The following is a 21,115-nucleotide window of genomic DNA, read 5'->3' as shown; positions in this document are numbered from 1 at the left end:
AAGTAACACTTTTTGACTTTCTCAGTTTGTGTAAATCTACTTATGGTTCAGAGTATTTATTTTTTCCCACATTAATTTCCCACATGTCTAGTACAATTATGTGGTTTTGTTTTATTAATAAAGTATATACTTTTTTCTTGATATACCCCGAATGAATGGAAGTGAAATGTGACAAACATGTCCCATAGGTGGGGTACATTGTAACATGTGAGGGGCACATTGTAACATGACCATAAAACAGCTTAAAATGTTATCTGATCTAATAAAAAAAAAATACAAGACAAACTAAAATATTTTCTAAATAAAATACAATTATTAAATTTTCATATAAAATAATGGCATTTTTTACGGAGCCCCCCTAGTCCGTGGGCTCAAGATACTATCTCATGTTCTCAAGATAGTAACTCGTGGCCTCAAGATACTAAGAGGCCACGAGTTACTATCTTGAGGCCATGAGATAGTATCTTGAGGCCACGAGTTACTATCTTGAGGCCACGAGTTACCATCTTGAGGCCACGAGTTACTATCATGAGGCCATGAGTTACTATCATGAGGCCACGAGTTAGTATCTTGAGGCCACGAGTTAGTATCTTGAGGCCACGAGTTAGTATCTTGAGGCCACGAGTTAGTATCTTTAGGCCACGAGTTAGTATCTTGAGGCCACGAGTTACTATCTTGAGGCCACGAGTTACTATCATGAGGCCACGAGATACTATCTTGAGGCCACGAGATAGTATCATGAGGCCACGAGTTACTATCTTGAGGCCACGAGTTACTATGTTGAGGCCACGAGTTACTATCATGAGGCCGCGAGATAGTATCATGAGGCCGCGAGTTACTATCTTGAGGCCACGAGTTACTATCTTGAGGCCACGAGTTACTATCTTGAGGCCACGAGTTACTATCATGAGGCCACGAGTTACTATCTTGAGGCCACGAGTTACTATCTTGAGGCCACGAGTTACTATTATGAGGCCACGAGTTACTATCATGAGGCCACGAGTTACTATCATGAGGCCACGAGATACTATCTTGAGGCCACGAGTTACTATCTTGAGGCCACGAGTTACTATCTTGAGGCCACGAGTTACTATCATGAGGCCACGAGATACTATCTTGAGGCCACGAGATACTATCTTGAGGCCACGAGATAGTATCATGAGGCCACGAGTTACTATCTTGAGGCCACGAGTTACTATGTTGAGGCCGCGAGTTACTATCATGAGGCCGCGAGATAGTATCATGAGGCCACGAGTTACTATCATGAGGCCACGAGTTACTATCTTGAGGCCACGAGTTACTATCATGAGGCCACGAGTTACTATCATGAGGCCACAAGTTACTATCATGAGGCCACGAGATAGTATCATGAGGCCACGAGTTACTATCTTGAGGCCACGAGTTACTATCATGAGGCCACGAGATAGTATCATGAGGCCACGAGTTACTATCTTGAGGCCACGAGTTACTATGTTGAGGCCACGAGTTACTATCATGAGGCCACGGGATACTATCTTGAGGCCACGAGATAGTATCATGAGGCCACGAGTTACTATCTTGAGGCCACGAGTTACTATGTTGAGGCCACGAGTTACTATCTTGAGGCCACGAGTTACTATCATGAGGCCACGAGATAGTATCATGAGGCCACGAGTTACTATCTTGAGGCCACGAGTTACTATCATGAGGCCACGAGTTACTATCATGAGGCCACGAGTTACTATCTTGAGGCCACGAGTTACTATCTTGAGGCCACTAGTTACTATCTTGAGGCCACGAAGTTACTATCATGAGGCCACGAGTTACTATCATGAGGCCACGAGTTACTATCATGAGGCCACGAGTTACTATCTTGAGGCCACGAGTTACTATCTTGAGGCCACGAGTTACTATCATGAGGCCACGAGTTACTATCATGAGGCCACAAGATACTATCTTGAGGCCACGAGATACTATCATGAGGCGACGAGTTACTATCTTGAGGCCACGAGTTACTATGTTGAGGCCGCGAGTTACTATCATGAGGCCGCGAGATAGTATCTTGAGGCCACGAGTTACTATCTTGAGGCCACGAGTTACTATCATGAGGCCACGAGTTACTATCATGAGGCCACGAGTTACTATCATGAGGCCACGAGATAGTATCATGAGGCCACGAGTTACTATCTTGAGGCCACGAGTTACTATCTTGAGGCCACGAGTTACTATCATGAGGCCACGAGATAGTATCATGAGGCCACGAGTTACTATCATGAGGCCACGAGTTACTATCTTGAGGCCACGAGTTACTATCTTGAGGCCACGAGATAGTTATAATTATTATTTTTTGACAAATTGGGACTATTGGGACTCCGTACTAATCAAATCTTGGGTGAAGTTTTGCACCAGCACGCACACACACACACACACACACACACACACACACACACACACACACACACACACACACTTGATGTGTTTGGAGCCATCAATAGCAGCCATCAGATTTTTTATTGGTCAAGGAATTGCACTTAATATGACTTGTTCTGAATGTTGTTCTTTTATTATGAGCAGACGTCTCAACCGTTTGGTTGAGGACTGTATCTAAAATACTGTAGGGTCTAATTTAAAAAAAAAAAAAAAATTGTTGTTATTGTTACCATAATTGAATAAAAAATGCAAAGAAATGATTTTTCCTTTGCTTTTTTCATGTTGCGTATCTCAAAGGGTTAATCAGTGGCATTTGGTTACTGTAAAAAAATAAAAAAAAAATAAAAAAATCATTGTGATTTGTCTGGTTAAAATTGTGATTTTAAATTTACAAACAAAAAATATAAAGAACACCAATTTTGTTGTGCCTATATGTAGGGCTGCATATAATAATAATAATAATAACAATAATAATAATCTTACTTTACAGAAAACGTTCATTTTGGGGGGGAAATGCAGATGGCCTATAACTATAAATAATTGGAAAGGATCACTTCAGTACACTACACTAGAGAAAAATATATGGATTATCATATGTTACTTCAAATGTTTTATACATTATGACGTTATGAAGTGACTTTAGAAATATGCACAGCGCAAGTGACTCAAACTCTGTGTTTACAGAGACCATTTACTGAAACGATCGAGCCGCTTCTCAAGTATTGCGTTTACATGAGGTAAACTTTAATCGCAGTATTGCTTAAATACCATTATAATCACATCATGAGGGTGCATGTAAATGCACTCACTATTAAACATTCTTGTTACTGTTTCATGTTTTAAACGTCTACATTTGAGCAGATATCCACAAACACATTATTTCACAGTAAACACTGGTCTGAACATTCTAATATTCATCATCTTTCAGTGTAAACACTCATACTACTTTTATATCGTACTGTTTATTATAGAGCATGAAAACATCCTTGTGTCGTCCATGTATATTTATTTTGCATTCACAGCAAAATCCCCAGAGCTAAATTAACTCTACTCAGAGTACATATGGTCCCACTATACAGAGAGTTAAAGGATAATTCCGGTATTTAACACCTTGAGTCTATTTTGTAGTTTGTTATGGATGAACTAGAGTGGTGGACACAGAAATTTTGACGATGGGTCCTGTCTCGACTTTTTGACTCTTTTAGAATCGCCTTTGACTGCTTCAGTCCTTAAAACAACCCTTAACGTTCGTTTTCAAAACTGTGCAACTCACCGAGTGGTTAGTGGTGTTCGTTGATGATTAAAAACAAATATATCGGCGCAATGTATGATTTCAATCCGTGTTATTTGCTATAGTGGAACTATTTTTTCAGATACCTCACAACCGCGTATAAGCTTCCGCTCGATATTTTAGTCTGAAGCGTTAGCACACTCCCGACCACTTGATGGCGACAACCACTTTGCCGTACAAGGACGCTGTACGGAACTCTGTGTCTAGTGCATAGAGCACAGTTGCTCTGCTCACGCTAGCCTTCTGAGAGACGAAGAACTGAGCAAAAAGACTACAACCAAATGTAAACAGCCCCCTTTTCCGTTTCCGGTAGCGCAGTAATATCAACGAGCAATGAGTCCTACAACAGAAATCAATGAGGCCAGCCGGGAGACGTAAGCTGTGTCCCAATGTGAAGGCTGCATCCTTCGAAGGACTGAAGACTTCAAGGATGCAGCCTATGCGTCCTCCGAAGGACGCACCATGTAGCCTTCATATGATTTCCTAACAGGTGTTTCTGATCACCGCTCCTCAATGGTGCGAGAGGACAGCTGCCATCCTGATCATTCATTTGATATAGCCTAATTGAGTAAACAGCTATGGAGCCAGAATTGGCTATTGTCATTTTTATGTTTTATATTTTACTGGAGGACATGGTGAGAATGTTTCAGCCCCGGCGCTGCCGGATCATGTATTTTCGGTTTAGCCCTGTTTGAATATAAAACCCAATTGAATATAAAAAAAGTCCAGTATTTCTCCCGCTCGTCATCGGCAGCTGTCACAGTTGCCAGGCGACAAGAACACTCCTCCGTAGGCTAGACCGGTCCGAGCGCTTCAGATGCGCCCTTTGATATGGGACACAGGCTACAGCTGTAGTTAGCAACAATTTGTTAATATAGTGACAACCTACATTTTGATACTTTAATTTTCGGAACTGCATATTTCATTAAATATTCACGTACAAATGTGAAGTAGCCTAACCTACTGAAGTACCTTTTTTCCCTCACATATGATTTTACATTAAACTACACAAAAGTATATAATGTAACAACCTTGAAAATATTCATAAGTAAAATGCAGGAGTAGCATAATATAAATACAAACTATAATAAAAACCCTGACAAGGAGTTTTTTCCCCTGCAGAATACATACCTCTAGTTTTACTCTTGATACTAAAAACTTATCTCAACTTTTTTTTTATCAAAACTTTTTTCAGAAATTACTCTTTTTGAAAGTCTAATTATTATTCTAATAATAGTCTACATCATTTTTTTTCTTATTTTATGTACTGTAAATGTTTGTTGATTTTGATGTTTAACGTATGTTGTTAATAGTTGGAAAAAGTAATTTAATGTAGCCCATGGAACAAATGATTTTCATTTACCAATTTTATTTGAAAAAAAAGGTATACAAGAGTTTGTTTCATGTAGAAATTATGACTGTTAAAAAAATAAACAATGTCCAGAACAATTCATTCTCTTTTATTTACACATTTAAAGTTACATAAAAAGAATGTACAGATTTTCTTTCCTTTTAAAAAATAGTGAAAAAAGTTAAAGAATATGTAGAAAAAATATATATTTTTCAATCATTTTCTCAAGAAGAGAAAACAGCCTGTCCATCCTCTCCCTGCTCTCTTCGCCTCTGCCTTGGTGCTGGTGCTGGCTCCTCCTCACCGTGGGCCCTGAGGACAAACCAGGGCCAAGTTTCAGCAGTGGGTTTCCCACTCACACCCTCACCTGTCCCAGGACACTTGCAATCCTAAGGGCAGAGCAAATTAACCATGGCTTGTTAACAACAACAGCACAATACATTGCAGACATACTTTGTATTTTTTTTTCTCCTGAATTGCTCTAAAAAAGCTTAACACAGGGGTGCAATCTTAAGTGCATTCTTAACACTGCAAAATATGACACATCAAGACATGCATACAAAATACTTCAGAAATCATATTTCTATATACTCAAATTTGGTTAAAACCACATAGCTTGCATGACAGCACTACAAAAACACATAAAAGTGAAACCCCATTGCCTTATCAACTGCTTTTCTTATTGTTGTGGGCTTACTTCTTTAGCATATTTCTTTTAGCCTAATACACAAGTGAGATAGACTAGTGCAAATATTACAAATAGGTCGTTAAACTAATATTAGCACACGTTTTGCCTCAAACTACCTGATAAATGAAGCCACGCAATGGTGACGAAGGAGTTAAGATGAAGTTTATAATAAACTTTAACTCGGTTTCGCTAGCCATTTAAATAAATGAAAACATAATACTTACATTTAAATGTGAATTTGCTGTCCACCACCGATCTCTAGTTTCGGCCGCCTTTAAAAATAAATAAATAAATGCTGTCGTCAACGGCGCGCAATGATTTATGGGGTAGAATAGGCCGCTAAGTGTTCATTTATGTATCCTTCCTTTCACGGGGAAACGAAGGACGCATTTGGCGTCGCTTTTGAATCAGGTTAGCCTTCGTCGCGTCGCGATGACGCAACCGGCCTTCAAATACGGACTTAGGAGGATGCAGAACTGAATTGGGACAGTCTTCATCGCGCCGCGGTGACGCAATCGGCCTTCAAATGCGACCTTCCAAGGATGCAGCCTTTGAATTGGGACGTCCTTCGTCGCGCCGCTGTGACGCAATCGGCCTTCAAATGCGGCCAATCGTCCTTCAAATACGGCCTTCGGAGGATGCAGCCTTCACATTGGGACACAGCTAATTTCTCTCCAGCATGTCCTAGGTTCCCAGGCCAGCCGGGAGACATAGTCTCTCCAGCGTGTCCTAGGTCTTCCCCAGGGGTCTCCTCCCAGTGGGACGCGCCCGGAACACCTTCCCGGGAAGGCGTCCAGGAGGCATCCGGAACAGATGCCCGAGCCACCTCAGCTGACCCCTCTCGATGTGGAGGAGCAGCGGCTCTACTCTGAGCTCCTCCCGAGTGACCGAGCTTCTCACCCTATCTCTAAGGGATCGCCCAGACACCCTGCGGAGAAAGCTCATTTCGGCCGCCTGTATCCGGGATCTTGTCCTTTCGGTCATGACCCAAAGCTCATGACCATAGGTGAGAGTAGGAACGTAGATTGACCGGTAAATCGAGAGCTTCGCCTTGCGGCTCAGCTCTTTCTTAACCACGACAGACCGGTACATCGGCCGCATTACTGCAGAAGCTGCACCGATCCGTCTGTCAATCTCCCGTTCCATCCTTCCCTCACTCGTGAACAAAACCCCAAGATACTTAAACTCCTCCACTTGAGGCAGGAACTCTCCACCAACCTGAAGTGGGCAAGCCACCCTTTTCCGACTGAGGACCATGGCCTCGGATTTGGAGGTGCTGATTCTCATCCCAGCCGCTTCACACTCGGCTGCAAACCGTCCCAGTGCATGCTGAAGGTCCTGGTCTGATGAGGCCAACACGACAACATCATCCGCAAAGAGCAGAGATGAAATCGCGTCGTCACCAAACCTGACACCCTCCGGCCCCTGGCTGCGCCTAGAAATTCTGTCCATAAAAATTATGAACAGAACCGGCGACAAAGGGCAGCCCTGCCGAAGTCCAACATGCACCGGGAACAAGTCTGACTTACTGCCGGCAATGCGAACCAAGCTCCTGCTTCGGTCGTACAGGGACCGGACAGCCCTTAGCAAAGGACCCCGGACCCCATACTCCCGGAGCACCCTCCACAGGTCGCCGCGAGGGACACAGTCGAATGCCTTCTCCAAATCCACAGAGTACATGTGAATTGGTTGGGCAAACTCCCATGAACCCAGTGTTCCACGGCCCGGACGAAAACCACACTGTTCCTCCTGAATCCGAGGTTCTACTATCGGCCGTATTCTCCTCTCCAGTACCCTGGCATAGACTTTCCCAGGGAGGCTGAGAAACAAGAAATCATGTTCATTTCAAATACTGATATCACTGACAACAGTAGTACGGCCAGGATATTGTCATTTAAAAAGTGAAGTTGCAGCCCTCAACTGATGTTGATGTTGTCATCTTGTGTTTTGGCCTGAAGCCCCACCCTCCACCTATCTACCAATCACGAAGTCAGTAGTGTTTCGGCATCGGGGTTGCCAGCTCTGCTCTAGTTACCACAGCTACGTAGCAGCCTACGTTTCTGCTGGATCCTGCAGCCTATCTGGCAACCTGGAGTCAGGGGGGAGGGGGAGGGGATACACCGCTCTACAGTAATTTGAAAGTGATTGCAGTACCAGTTTTGGCCACAATCTTACATACGGCTCCTTTAAGGGTTGTTTTAAGGACATGTTTGTGCATGTCAATAGACAGCCACTCTGAAGCGGTCAAAGGCAATTCTAAAAGAGTCAAAAAGTCGAGACAGGACCCATCGTCAAAATTTCTGTGTCCACCACTCTAGTTCATCCAAAACAAACTACAAAATAGACTCAAGGTGTTAAGTACCGGAATTATCCTTTAAAGTAACTCTGAATCAGTGTTAAAGTTAATGAGATAATTAAGTGATTAATTAAGTGATGATTGAGCATTAGTGACGAACACCTGCTGGTAACAAGCAGAATCACCGAAGGAAAGAGAAACAACAAGAACCACAATTGAAATCAACTGCAAATAAAAGATGATATTAAATCTCTCAAGATCTCAGCAGAGGAGGATTAAACAACTCCACAAACATCATTACCAGCTTCACTTACTAACCTGGCGTATATTCTAGAAAACAAGGTTATCTTATCATCAAATATACCCTGATATCTCGGTGGATCAAGGTATGCTGGTTCCAAAAACTTGTCCGGGAGTAAGTTCATCCAACTCAGAGTATACTCATGGTTAACACACCAGACATTCTCAACGGAGCGACGAATCGACAAGTCACCATGGAAGCGGACACTAAGAAAAAGCGTGCAATACTACTTCTTTCTTCTTCTTTTCTTCTTCTTTTGTTTAATGCTGATTTACATACTTAGTGCATATTTGGTGGTTGTGCATTTATGTTACGTCCCTAAAGTGCCTAAGAACACAACATAAAATAAATTAGTTAATTCCCGGATCGTTTAGCCCTGGTAACGTGATTAAGGCGCTGGTGCAAAAGAACACAAGAACAAAGGGAGTTCAAATTGAGAATGGAATATATTTATTCACAACAAAGTGCTCAAAAGAGAGAGACTAAAAATAAACACAAATACCATACACAGGGAGTAGGAACCTGAGCGGGGCTTAATCAAAAAAAGAAATAAAACAAAACCCGCATTCTAACTACATCCCCTTCCCTATAAACTACTAATACAACAAAAAAAAAAAGAAAAAAGATACAACCCTAACCCTAACAAAATAAAGTCTTCGGCATTCAACACACCCTACCTAGTCTATACTACTTAAGAAAACTCAAAACATACAATAGTGGCACTTGCTCCTTACCTAGTGTCTTAACAACAGAAATGGATGTAGATGTTTCGCAACATCTTCCCTAGATGTTGCGAAATGGAAGTCATGTGACACACTTTCCTGGTCACTACTCCCTGGAAGACAATATGAAAAAAAAAAACATAAAGATTCAAAGTTTCAACTCAATACAAAAACAACAAACCACCAGGAGAAAACACACTGTTAACTCAAAAATTTAAGCAATTAAATTCAAAAACAAAACAAGACACGCCAACAACCCAGCGTGCCAAAACAAAAGAATCAGCTCCCTCCTTCTCTCTCTCTTCCTTCCGGTCTGCGTCAGACTTTTATAGCAGGGACGCCCATTCAGGTGTAAACGTTGCAATGATGATTGCCTTAACAGCCAACAGCTGAGAGGTGATAGCGGAGAAAGTGAAAGTAAAACAACAACAATAGAACACCATATCCTCTGAGCACGTAACAGCAATTTTTCAATCTTTCCTTAATAAGAACTATATTGTTTGTTTGATGCTAATTATATAATAAAAAAGAAAGACTGATTAAACTAAATACGGTCTGTGCTTGCAAAGATAACATGGCTGTATAAGTTATTTTGGTTCCACATTGCTTGAAAGGTAAGACATAAATAATTTCATATCATATCATATCATACATGTCTTTTATTATAGAAATACATTATAGCATATAAATTGTCCCGTTGAAAAAAAAAAAAAGCTCTATATTATAATAAAATGAACATTACCTTGTTTTAATAGCTCTTTATATATAGATATAACTATAAATATAATATTGTGCACAATCTGTCACCTCCACTAGAGCATCATCATTAGGGCATGCATTCGCTGAACACCTCTGAAGTAAACTAACCCTGGAACTAACTCCGGAGCAGGTTCTGTTCAGAGTTGGTTGCTATGGCTACTTACATACCATGAAAGTTACTTCCGTTTTTGGAACTGAAACTTGAGGTTATCCACTTACTTACCCTTAAACATACCCGGGTATGTCACATAACCTGCTTTCTGGAATACCCCCCAGATTGACTTTCTTTTTCTTTTCTATTGACGTTCTTTTTGAGAATTAACAGAGGTTCAGATGTTGACGTTTTATTGAAAATGTTTGGTTACCATTATGGAAGTTTGCCTACCTGTCTATATTTCATATTTCAAAATGTTTCTGTCGATTTTACACATTTTAGTCTGGCAATTCAACTAGTACAATGTGAAGTTTATGCAACAATTACACGTTAATTAATGTAAGTAAATTCCTTACCTCTGTTGGATCCATCGAGTTCTTCTTCTGAAGTAAATCCTAAGCTTATTCCTCAGCGCGTCTTCCAAACTCGATGAAGGGAATGATGAAGCTTGATGCTTTGTTTACTGAGGTAATGGGGGCATGTCAACAGTACATGTGGACTATTTGCGTGTCAAAGGCTGCGCAGCGAGTGGGTGTGGTCACATTAGACTACATAAGCTGCTTTGATACAATCTGTATTGTGAAAAGCGCTATACAAATAAACTTGACTTGACTTGACATTAGAGATAATGAGCATGGCTTGAGAAACTGAACCTCACATTGGTTTCATAAGGATTACATAAACAGAGAATGTTTGTTTTTGAACTCCATTTAAAAGTAGACACTTCAAACATTCTAAAGACATATCTCTTATGTCTGTGTGGAAAGTATTCACTAAGTTACAGTTCATTTTCAGACACTTTTCAGACTTCACTGAGTGAGAGATCATGTTTTTATTTCTTTATTTTGCGAAAAGCTCATAATTTTGTTTTTATTGTGAGTATACACAAATAAAAATAGACACTTAACAGTTTCGAATGATGTGTAACACTTATCTGTATGGAAAAAATCGACGAGTTATTTGAGTCTCTTTCGCACTAATGAGAAAAAAAAGAGAGGTGGCAAACTACCTCATGTCTCAAAGCACATAACAATTTCACTAATAATGAACACAAACAACTTAAAGAGAACTGACCTGTACCACCTGACTGCTGCAGATTCATTTCGGCATTGATAGTGTCATGAACTGGTTTGAGTATAACATCACAGGTTTCAAATCTCTTTCAAATTACAGTGGTTATTGCCAGGGTGGGAATTATGTAATTTTAGGGGCAAGGCCATTTGGCCTCCACCTTTTCTTTTTTTGGGGGGGGGGGGGGGGCACCAAGGCCATATGACAGGGCACAAAGGCCATTGAGTACAATTCGATGGTTTTCCCATTCAGATTGATACCATAACATCCTAATTTGGAATAAGACATGGATTATGACTTTTTAAAATAAAAATTTTTTTTTTTTAATGAGAGAGATAGAGAGAGAGCGCCATTACATCCAGAAGGTATACACCCTCACACAACAATAGAAACAACATAAATGCCAATAAAAGCATTCAGAAACACCACAAATGCCAGTAAAAGCATTCAGAAACAACACAAATGCCAATAAAAGCATTCAAAATATTCATTCAGTCCTCTATATCATGTGAGAATGTGAGTTATTAATTATGATTATCAAAGTTTACATTCAATATAGGCTATAAATACATTTTGTGTAAACATGTTATAATTTGCCTATATATATACATACATACATACATATACATATATATACATATATATATATATATATATATATATATATATATATATATATATATATATATATATATAACATAAATTGTAAGAATATGACTAATAGTAAAGACTAGTACTAATAAATAAACATTAGGCTTATGCTAAAGTTATTAAATAGCAGTCCCAAACTAGTTTTTGTTAATACAATGTTGGTATGAGCCACTACAGTCATTTAAAAATATAAAAAATAACACAAAGAAAAAATAGTGGCATTCTGGGGTTAATATGGAAAGGACAGTTACCATGGTGAATACACAATATTAACAATAACTGTTAATGAAACATGGAAACTGCTCCTGGTGAATAGAATAGAATGAAAATCATACCTGCATTACTTTTATTTCGTGTAATTTACAACGTAACGGCGTTGCATGCTTGTAGTTTCTTTTGCACTTGATCAGTGAGGCGATACAGCGCGCGCGCCGTCGCATTTGCGCGTGCAATTGAAGAGTGTGCGCTACGAGTACAGGATAACGGCTGACAGGACAAGAAAGTCAGTTTTTCTGAGGTGAAAAACTTTATCTCAGCGTACACTTATGTCACTGCCTGGTAGTTCCTATTGTGCTGGGTTTTCTGAAGTAGTCATGATTCGCCTCTCATAACATAACATGCTCTAAACACGCACACAGAGTGGAAAAGGAGGCGCGGGGAGCAAGGATCACAGCGCAAATTTTTTTTATATCGATATATCGCCCAGCCCTACACTGCACCTGCGCGAATCCACGAACTAATTGAAGTTCAGAGACTACTTGGGTGGCTCGCTGTAATTCAAAGCAAGCCCACTATGCCGCACTGGCGCTTTATACATGGAACTTGGACAGGGCCAGGGCACACAGGCCACTGTGGCCGTACGATGGGGTTTTTTTCACGGGGCATGAAGGCCAAAGTGTAGGGCAACGGCGGCCATGGCCGCGTGGCCGCGGTATAATTCCCACCCTGAACTCAGCATAAGCTTGTTGTTTTGCTGGAGGAGAAACTGGTGGCTGGAGAAACGCAGTTATGACGTGTGATGTCTGTGCGAGCAGGATGCGCAGAGGTATGAAAACACATACGTTGACAGGCCGAATGCAATGATTGGACAAAGATTTTATGGTCTTACACCTTCCACAGACGATATATATATATATATATATATATATATATATATATATATATATATATATATATATATATATATATATATCAGTGGCGATTTCTTTAAGACTGCAAGGGAAGCTCGGCTTCCCCTATAATGTCAAAAAATGAATGGTCAAATATGTACTATTGTATTAACATTTTATTGACTAAAAATGCGTTAGAAAACGTTCATCTCAAAGACGAGTTCGTTCAGAATCAGTTACATATATAGCAGGTCGGCTGACTCGATTTCCTTCTCATACATTCCCGTAGCCTCACAGTACAGTGCATTTCCCTGTTGAAGCCCAGCTTCCATTGACTTCAATGGGGCTGCTTCGAACGGTTTTTTTCAGCGCTTCGAAACTAGACAGTCATTGGATAAATGCTGCGATTATGTCCCGCCCATGGAAGCTCAGCTTCTCTGGGGGTGAACGGGGAGTGGGCTGGCCTGGACTCCGGGCTTCCGCGTGATGATTGGAGGGTCTGTTGAAAGGCTGCGTCTCCTTTTGATTGACAGCGATTTCATACAATAAAAAGTCGCTGATGTTGAAGCTGTTCGGCTCAGTCCCATCGCGGATTTTTCATAGACAAACTGCTGCAACCTATTTCTTGGTATTTGCTTGTCAAAATTGCTAGCCAATTTTCATAATACATTTCACACTTATACATTTATACCTTTATTATATTATTACTTATTATATTTTTTATATTATTATTAGTAGTAATAATTCAAAAATAATTATTAAAATAATTTTTAAAATATCTTATTATTAGTAGCATTATTATTATACTTTATTATATTATTATTTATACCTTTATTATATTATTACATTCATTTTTCACAGAGCATTTTCTTGAAAAGGAACGTATAATTTACGTATAAATAAATTAATAATTTTTATGATGTAGGCCGAAAATGAGCTTCCCCTCTTTGAAAGACCAGCAGCCGCCACTGATATATATTTATTTATTTATTTATATTTTTGTGTCAACTAGACTCTCCCCTGTGAAGGCCTCATCGACACGATAGCCATCCACAACAAATCCGTCTCCATACCGGTGTGATTCGTTCATTGGCCAGTGGAGGACTGGTCCCCCGACTGGTTTTTTCTCCATTCTGCCTCCTGATGGAGTTTTGGTTCCTTGCCACTGTCGCCTTTTTCCACCTTTTTCCACCTTTTTTGCCATTAGCTTGGCTTGCTTAGCTGGGGACATTCAATTTAACATTTAATTTAATATTCAACAATAATATTGATCTGCCTGCATTGACACTATTAAACAAGAACTGAACTGAGCTGGACGATGACATCACGGTTTACTCCAGAGCGGCTATATATATATAATTTAACAAAATTAATAACTTTTTTAAAACAAAAATGAAACATCACTGAACTTACTTAAGCTGGGTATATCATAATAAAAAAAAATTATGAACCCAATATACAATTAACTTTGAAGGATTCACAACATTTTTGTTTTCGTTGATAGTGATACGTTTTAGATACTGTCAATGTTGAACTTGTACATTTGCATATCCATCCAAACATGGAAAAATGTATGCATTACAACACTTTAAGTACAAATACCTAAGAGCTCAATGCTAATGACCTCATGTTGCCATGTTTAATTCAGTGAGTGCTGACCATCTTGTAAATATTTTTTTCTTTTTCAATTCCAGTTTGCTGTAAAAATAAATAAATAAATAAAAGAATAAACTTTTTGCAGTCTGAAAAAACAAAGACAACAAATTTGTCATTAAATGGAAGGTCATGTCGAGATCATTGCAATGCTAGATACAATATTCCACAGAGTGCTCTCTAGTTTTTTACTAATGTAGATATTTCATGCATAAATATACTCTGTGCATAGTATATACTTAATGCAGTGCTAGGAAGTATGCTATTCCAAACCAATCCCACATTGGTTCACCCCAGTTTAACATTTGAACTCTTGCAAATGAAGCGGATAATTGAATTAAACCTTTATTATTTTAAATGAACTTCATCACCTGTGGTGCGAAATGTAAAATTGTTCCCTTTTCTAGTAGTTTACTATGTTTGTTTGAAAGATTATGAATGTAGGTCCCACACAAATGAAACAAATTGCATGTTATGAGGTTTTCTTGGCGATGAATGCCTTGTCATATTTTACAAAAACATCAGTGTCAAACCCTTTTACTTGATGTTAATGACATTTGTCTGACACAAAATGTTTTCCACATGGTGAATTATAAGCCATACATACATACCATATTTAGTAATGTATAAATACTTCCTATTCCATAATGTGATGCATTATGGATGATATGATATGTAATTTCCATGAGGCCCTAGAGTCACGGAAAGGGGTATTTTCTAGAATCTTCCATCATTTTCTGTTTCAGCTGTCTGGTAGGAAACAGATAATACCAAATTGGGGGGAAATTGTCCAAATCTGTGCACAATTACCCCCATCTCTCCTCAGCATCTCTCCTCAGTAAGACTCCCATCACACTTTGGTTTCCATCGCTGCATGAGACCAAGCTCAGCACTCAGTCCTGTCAGCCTCCATTTTCTGACCCTCTTACAAACATTACTGCAAACTACAGCCGTTCAGGTGCATTTACTGCCATCCCTTCTCAAACAGTAAAGCCTTTGGACACAAGGTGTCCGTGTGTGTCAGTGAGAGACAAACAGAGCAAGAGCAAGAGACATTTAGAAATGGAAAATGTGTTGTCAGTGCAAAGTGAAGTTTTCAGAGTCCTGGAGGGTTACAAGGCCAGCAGGGATTAAGTTATTGAATTACACTGCTAAATTGATGGATAATCTTTCTTCCCCTCCCCCTACCCCCTCCCCGCAAGTTGGAAACATAAAAATCAAAGGAAGATCTTTCATGTTGTCTGGTTGATTGATATATTACCATATCTTTGAGGATGTCTCTGGAGCTCATTTGGCCTGGTCTGAGATCCTTTGCTTTTATCAAAAAACAAGTTACACTGTTTGATCAACATTTTTTTTTATTTTTTTTTTTTATGATAGAATAAGATGTTTTTCATCAGATTAGACTTTCTCTAAATTTGGGTTTTGGGATACTGCAAAGTCCAAACCAAGTGAGCTGCCTACAGAGGGAGCATTTCAACAAGACATAAAAATCTGTTCTGAAATCATTTGAGAAGGCAATCCCAGAATCCACTACAAGAAAGCCGGTGACAATAATCTAAAATGACGTAAAAGACACATATATATTTAACGTTATATAATCTTAAACTTTCATTTCATTCAATACTGAAAAATAGTAAACAATGTTTCAGTGTATACAACATGCTAAGTTTGCAGCCTAGGTAAAATGTTATGAGAGGTTCCATTAGGATGCTACTTTACAAGGCGGGAAGTAGGGTTGGAAAGTTTTTTTTATTTATTTTTTTTAAGAAGTGACATGCTCACTAAGGCTGCATTTATTTGGTCAAAAATACAGTAAAACTAATATTGTGAAATTTTACAAGTTAAGTGAACTTTTTATTTTAATTTATTTAAAAAATTAATTTATTCTTGTGATGGCTAAGCTTAATTTTCAGCATAATTACTCTAGTCTTCAGTGTCACATGATCCTACATAAATAAGATCTACATGATCAAGAAACATTTCTTATTATTGTCATTGCTGAAACAGTTGTGCTGTTTTTGTAGAAACCGTGTTGCATTCCCCCCCCCCCAGAATTCAGTGAAGAATGGAAAGTTCAGAAGAACAGCTTTTTTTTTAAATAGAAAATTATGATAAATATTAGTAATTTAATGAATCCTTGCTTACTGAAAGTATTAATGTCTTTCAAAAAATATCCAAAACTTTTGAATACGCACTAAATAAAATAAAATAATAAATAAATAAATAAATAAATAAATAAAATCATGCATTCAATTCCACAGAGATTTATACAAACTCACATTTCACAATTTGTTAAGAAAAGAAAATTTTTTAAACAAAAAAAGCTTTATTTCAGTTTTTTCCTTTTTTTTTCCCTTGTAGTTGTCCTTTGCCAGAGCATTTGAACATTTTATAGAAACTCAAAATATGTTTTATCCACATGATTAACAAATAAAAATAATCTCATAGTAGCACTTGGAGAAAAAAACAAAAAACAAATTCAGGACTACATGTACCAGAATGCATCGTGATACAAGCAGGAAACAACAACAACAACAACAGCAACATCTGACTTGTCTAGACTCATTTAACTGCAGAACTGGTACCATCGTTGCTCTAATAATTCAAGGGTCTACATTATAATTTCATATCACATATGAATAATTTCTGTTGCTCTTTTGCAAAGTTAAAAATAACACAGGAATAAGTAAAATATAAAAGTTCCAACAGACATAAAAAAAAAAGAAAAGTTTTTCATTCTCTTAGACAATCCATGCCGACTTGCCTTGAAATCTTCATGACATATATTATTACAGTCACAAAACAATTCCAAAGCACAAATATTCCCACATCTTTATAGTTTCTCCTTTCTGTTCATTTCTTTTTTTTTTTTTTTCATGAAATTGTCACAAAACAGAAGTGCTATGTCATGTTATGTAGCATTTCTATTTGCAGTGCAAGGCCTCGGTCCGTCAGTCTTTACGCCAAAGCCTGTGATGTCATAATGATGTCACAGTTACCTGGCGCTCAGGGTCCTGAGGCCTCTTATTCAGCGGTCCTTCTCAGCACGGATAAAGGGAGCAAGTGCAAGTGTGGGAGATCTATGCGTGACGGAGCGGCACATAGAAAAGACCACATTCATAAATGACAGAGAGAGAGAGAGAGGCAGATACAAAGAGAACAAGAGAGCGACACAGGCTGGGACGAAAGTTAAGAAAGGAGACCTGACAACAAACACTTCTTTGACACAGACATCCCTCTTCCACTTGGCACTGTATACACTGCAAAAATTCATTCTCTTAATCTGTATTTTTGTGTTGTGTAAAACTGCGTAAGATATTAAGAGGATGTTTTCAGAGGATATTTTTTTTATTCTTTTTTTTTTTAAGTGTAAACCTCACAAAAGTTTGTTAGATTTATGCTTAATATTTAACAAACGAAAACAGAAAATTATTTGTTATGGAGCCCCTAAAGTGGCATTCTACGTGTGTACAAAAAACTTGTGCAAAACTTTCAAATTTACTTTTGTGTGTGTATGTGTGTTGCACATGTGAATGAAAAATGAATTGTGTTCATGAAAAACTTTCTTGTTCACAATTTTGCAAAAAAAAAAAAAAAATCCATTTGGAAATATGTACATAATTATGGAAAACTAAAAAACAAAAACAAATGTTCTCTTGACATAGTGGGTATGAACGAGAAATTTTTTAATTCTGTTGCGCTTGCAAACAAGAACATTTTCAGAGAAAAGTTTCTTGTGCATATGCAAAACTTTTCTCATGTGGAAGTCTTTTTTTTTCTGTCACTTTAGGGGCTGCATAATTTTCTAATGGGGTAAATAAATATTATTATAATATATTTTTACTGGAAAACAAGTCAAAAATACTCACTAAGAAAATTATTAATATTATTTTTGCAGTTTGAAACAGACAAACTCATTTCAGATTGAGCACCAGTGAAAAAAGGCCATATTTAGCTATTGTTTTTTTAATCTACGCAACATTCTTGGTTTTTTTTTGTATGACAAAAAAGATAATTATATAGAAAAATCTACACTGTCGTCTGTCACTCCCCTCCCATGAATCTAAAAGCCTGAAATGTTCCATGGTTGCATGTAATCTCTTCCCAAAGCCAGTATTTGCCCCACTCCCCCTATTAAAAAAAGTTTTAAGTAGTGTCTTTGGCAGATTCACAGATAGATGTGTCTCCTTCTCTCAATGAGTAATAGTTTTTTTCTAGTAATTTTTTAAGGGACTGTGACTGCTCTGTACATCTGTTCATATGCGAACATTGGCATACGTGCACCCACAAGCACAAACTCACTCGCACACTTTTACGATCTCACAATAGTGAAAACTGAGCTCAGATGACAGTAAATGCTCAGGTAGGTGGTTAACGCAGACACAGAGATTCAGATGACGGTCGCTTGAATCTTGACACGCGGATGATAGTGGGATGTCGGCCGAAAAGTACTGCACACTCAAAAATGCTGGCCGCGTCACATGTCTTTTGTCAGTCGAGCAAGAAAGCCTATGCAGGAACGCCCATATTTGGGCATTTGGGCGAGGCATATTGTCATTGTAAATTAGAGATGGTTTTTCGGATGTCCAGCCAGGTTGCAGGGTTGGTAAAAATCCATTTCAACAGTGCAAAGAGCAGGTGAGGAGCAATGTTTGTTGGCTAGACACCAGATCTCATGGGGCGGGGCATGTCATTGTGATGTATGAAGGGGTGGGGCAGGTTGGGCGTGGTCAGGCTCAGTGGATTATAATGCTATGAGGGACACAGAAGCAGAAGCAACGGAAGCATGAGCCACAGGCTGGGCGTTAATGCCCAACCACTGCTGGAGTCATCTGTCAGGAAAGGCTCTGGAGACTCGTACAGAGAGTCATCTGAGAGAGAAAGGAAGAGAAATAATGCATATTAATAATCATGTTGCACCTTTGCCGCTTTCTGTCTGCTCCACATTACTTACAAACAGTAGAAAACAAACTGACAACAGCAATGTGCATTTCAGGAATCTTTTGCACAGGAGTGATTATAGGGTATTCATTGATCATTGAAAATAATCATTGCAGGAACAGTTTCAGCCTCAGGGGTACTCGGTCCTCATTCAGATCATATGATTTGGTCTGGTGGCATGTTTATTATTTTATTTTAGACTAACCATTTTAGACTCACTGTATTAATAATTTGAAATATTATTTTATTATAGAATCTGCATTATACAGTATATATATAAAATAAAAAAAACGGTATATATAATTATATGGACAAAAGTATTGGGACACTTGACTATTACATCGACAGGGACTGTAATGATATCACATTCTAAATACATAGACATCAATATGGAGTTGGTCCCCCTTGGCAGCTATAACTGCGTCTACTCTTCTGGGAAGGCTTTCCACAAGTTTTTAGAGTGTTTCTGTCTGAATTTTTGCCCATTCATCCAGTAGAGCATTTGTTCGATGGGATTTAGGTCAGGCCAGTCAAGTTCTTCACACCAAACTCATCCAACCATGTCTTTATGGACCTTGTGACTCTTGTACCCTTTGACTAGTAACCAAAAGTCCAAATCATAGTCTCTGCTGCACCAATTCAACTGATATAAATACTAGTGTAGAACATTGCATAGAAACCGTGTCTATTCCTCGTTTAGTGAGATCAAATAATAAATCTAATGCAGGATCTAGGAAAAATCTAATTGTTATTAAAACAGAAAATGTTGCTATTAGTAAACAAAAACTATTTCTAAAGCTAGGTCTTCTAAACATTAGATCACTCACACCTAAGGCAGTTATTGTAAATGAAATAGTCACAGATAATAGCTTCGATATACTTTGCCTTACTGAAACCTGGCTTAAACCAAATGATTATTTCGGTATTAATGAGTCTACTCCTCCTGGATACTGTTATAAGCATGAGCCCCGTCTGATTGGTCGTGGCGGAGGTGTTGCAACCATTTATAAAGATATTCGAAATGTTACCCAGAAAACGGGTTATACGTTTATTTCATTTGAAGTACTTGTACTAAATGTTACGCTCTTAGATGTTAGAAAAACATCCCTATTATCTCTAGCCTTGGCTACCGTATATAGACCGCCAGGGCCTTACGCTGATTTCCTAAAAGAGTTTGCAGATTTTCTCTCAGACCTATTAGTCAATGTCGATAAAGCACTAATTGTTGGAGATTTTAACATACACGTAGATAATCCAAATGATGCGTTAGGAGCTGCGTTTACAGATTTATTAAATTCATTTGGGGTCAAGCAAAACGTCACCGGACGAACACATCGTCTTAATCATACACTCGATTTAATTATATCACATGGAACCGATCCAACCGATATAGATATCATTCCACAAAGTGATGAAGTCACTGATCACTACATGGTAACTTGCATATTACGTACTGCTGTAATATGTCATGCGGCGTCGCGTTATCAACCAGGCAGAACAATCCTCCCATCCACCATAGATAATTTCTCAAATTGCTTATCTAATCTGTCTCAGCTGCTGCCTGAACCCAAACAAACAGATGAACTAGAAGAACTAACTAGCACTATGAGCACCATTCTCTCTAGAACATTAGATGTGGTTGCACCTATTAAATTAAAAAAGGTCAGAGAGAAAAATAAAGCACCATGGTATAACAATACTACGCATGTTTTAAAG

General features: G+C 38.6%; 1 protein-coding gene across 1 annotated transcript in view; it reads right to left on the bottom strand.

Moving 5' to 3' along the window:
• Positions 1 to 17,177: 17,177 nt before the first annotated feature.
• efna2b (ephrin-A2b) overlaps positions 17,178 to 21,115 on the bottom strand; it is a 155,679-nt gene continuing 151,741 nt past the window's right edge. The window contains exon 4 of the mRNA XM_082156797.1: positions 17,178 to 19,329. Coding sequence (XP_082012923.1) covers positions 19,211 to 19,329 — 119 coding nt within the window. The 3' untranslated portion in view covers positions 17,178 to 19,210. The remainder of the gene's footprint in view (positions 19,330 to 21,115) is intronic.

The sequence above is a fragment of the Leuciscus leuciscus genome, assembly GCF_965113295.1.
Source record: "Leuciscus leuciscus genome assembly, chromosome: 23".
Lineage (NCBI taxonomy): Eukaryota > Metazoa > Chordata > Actinopteri > Cypriniformes > Leuciscidae > Leuciscus > Leuciscus leuciscus.
The sequence above is the reverse complement of the archived record's forward strand: the minus strand, read 5'-3'. Positions and strand labels throughout refer to the sequence as shown.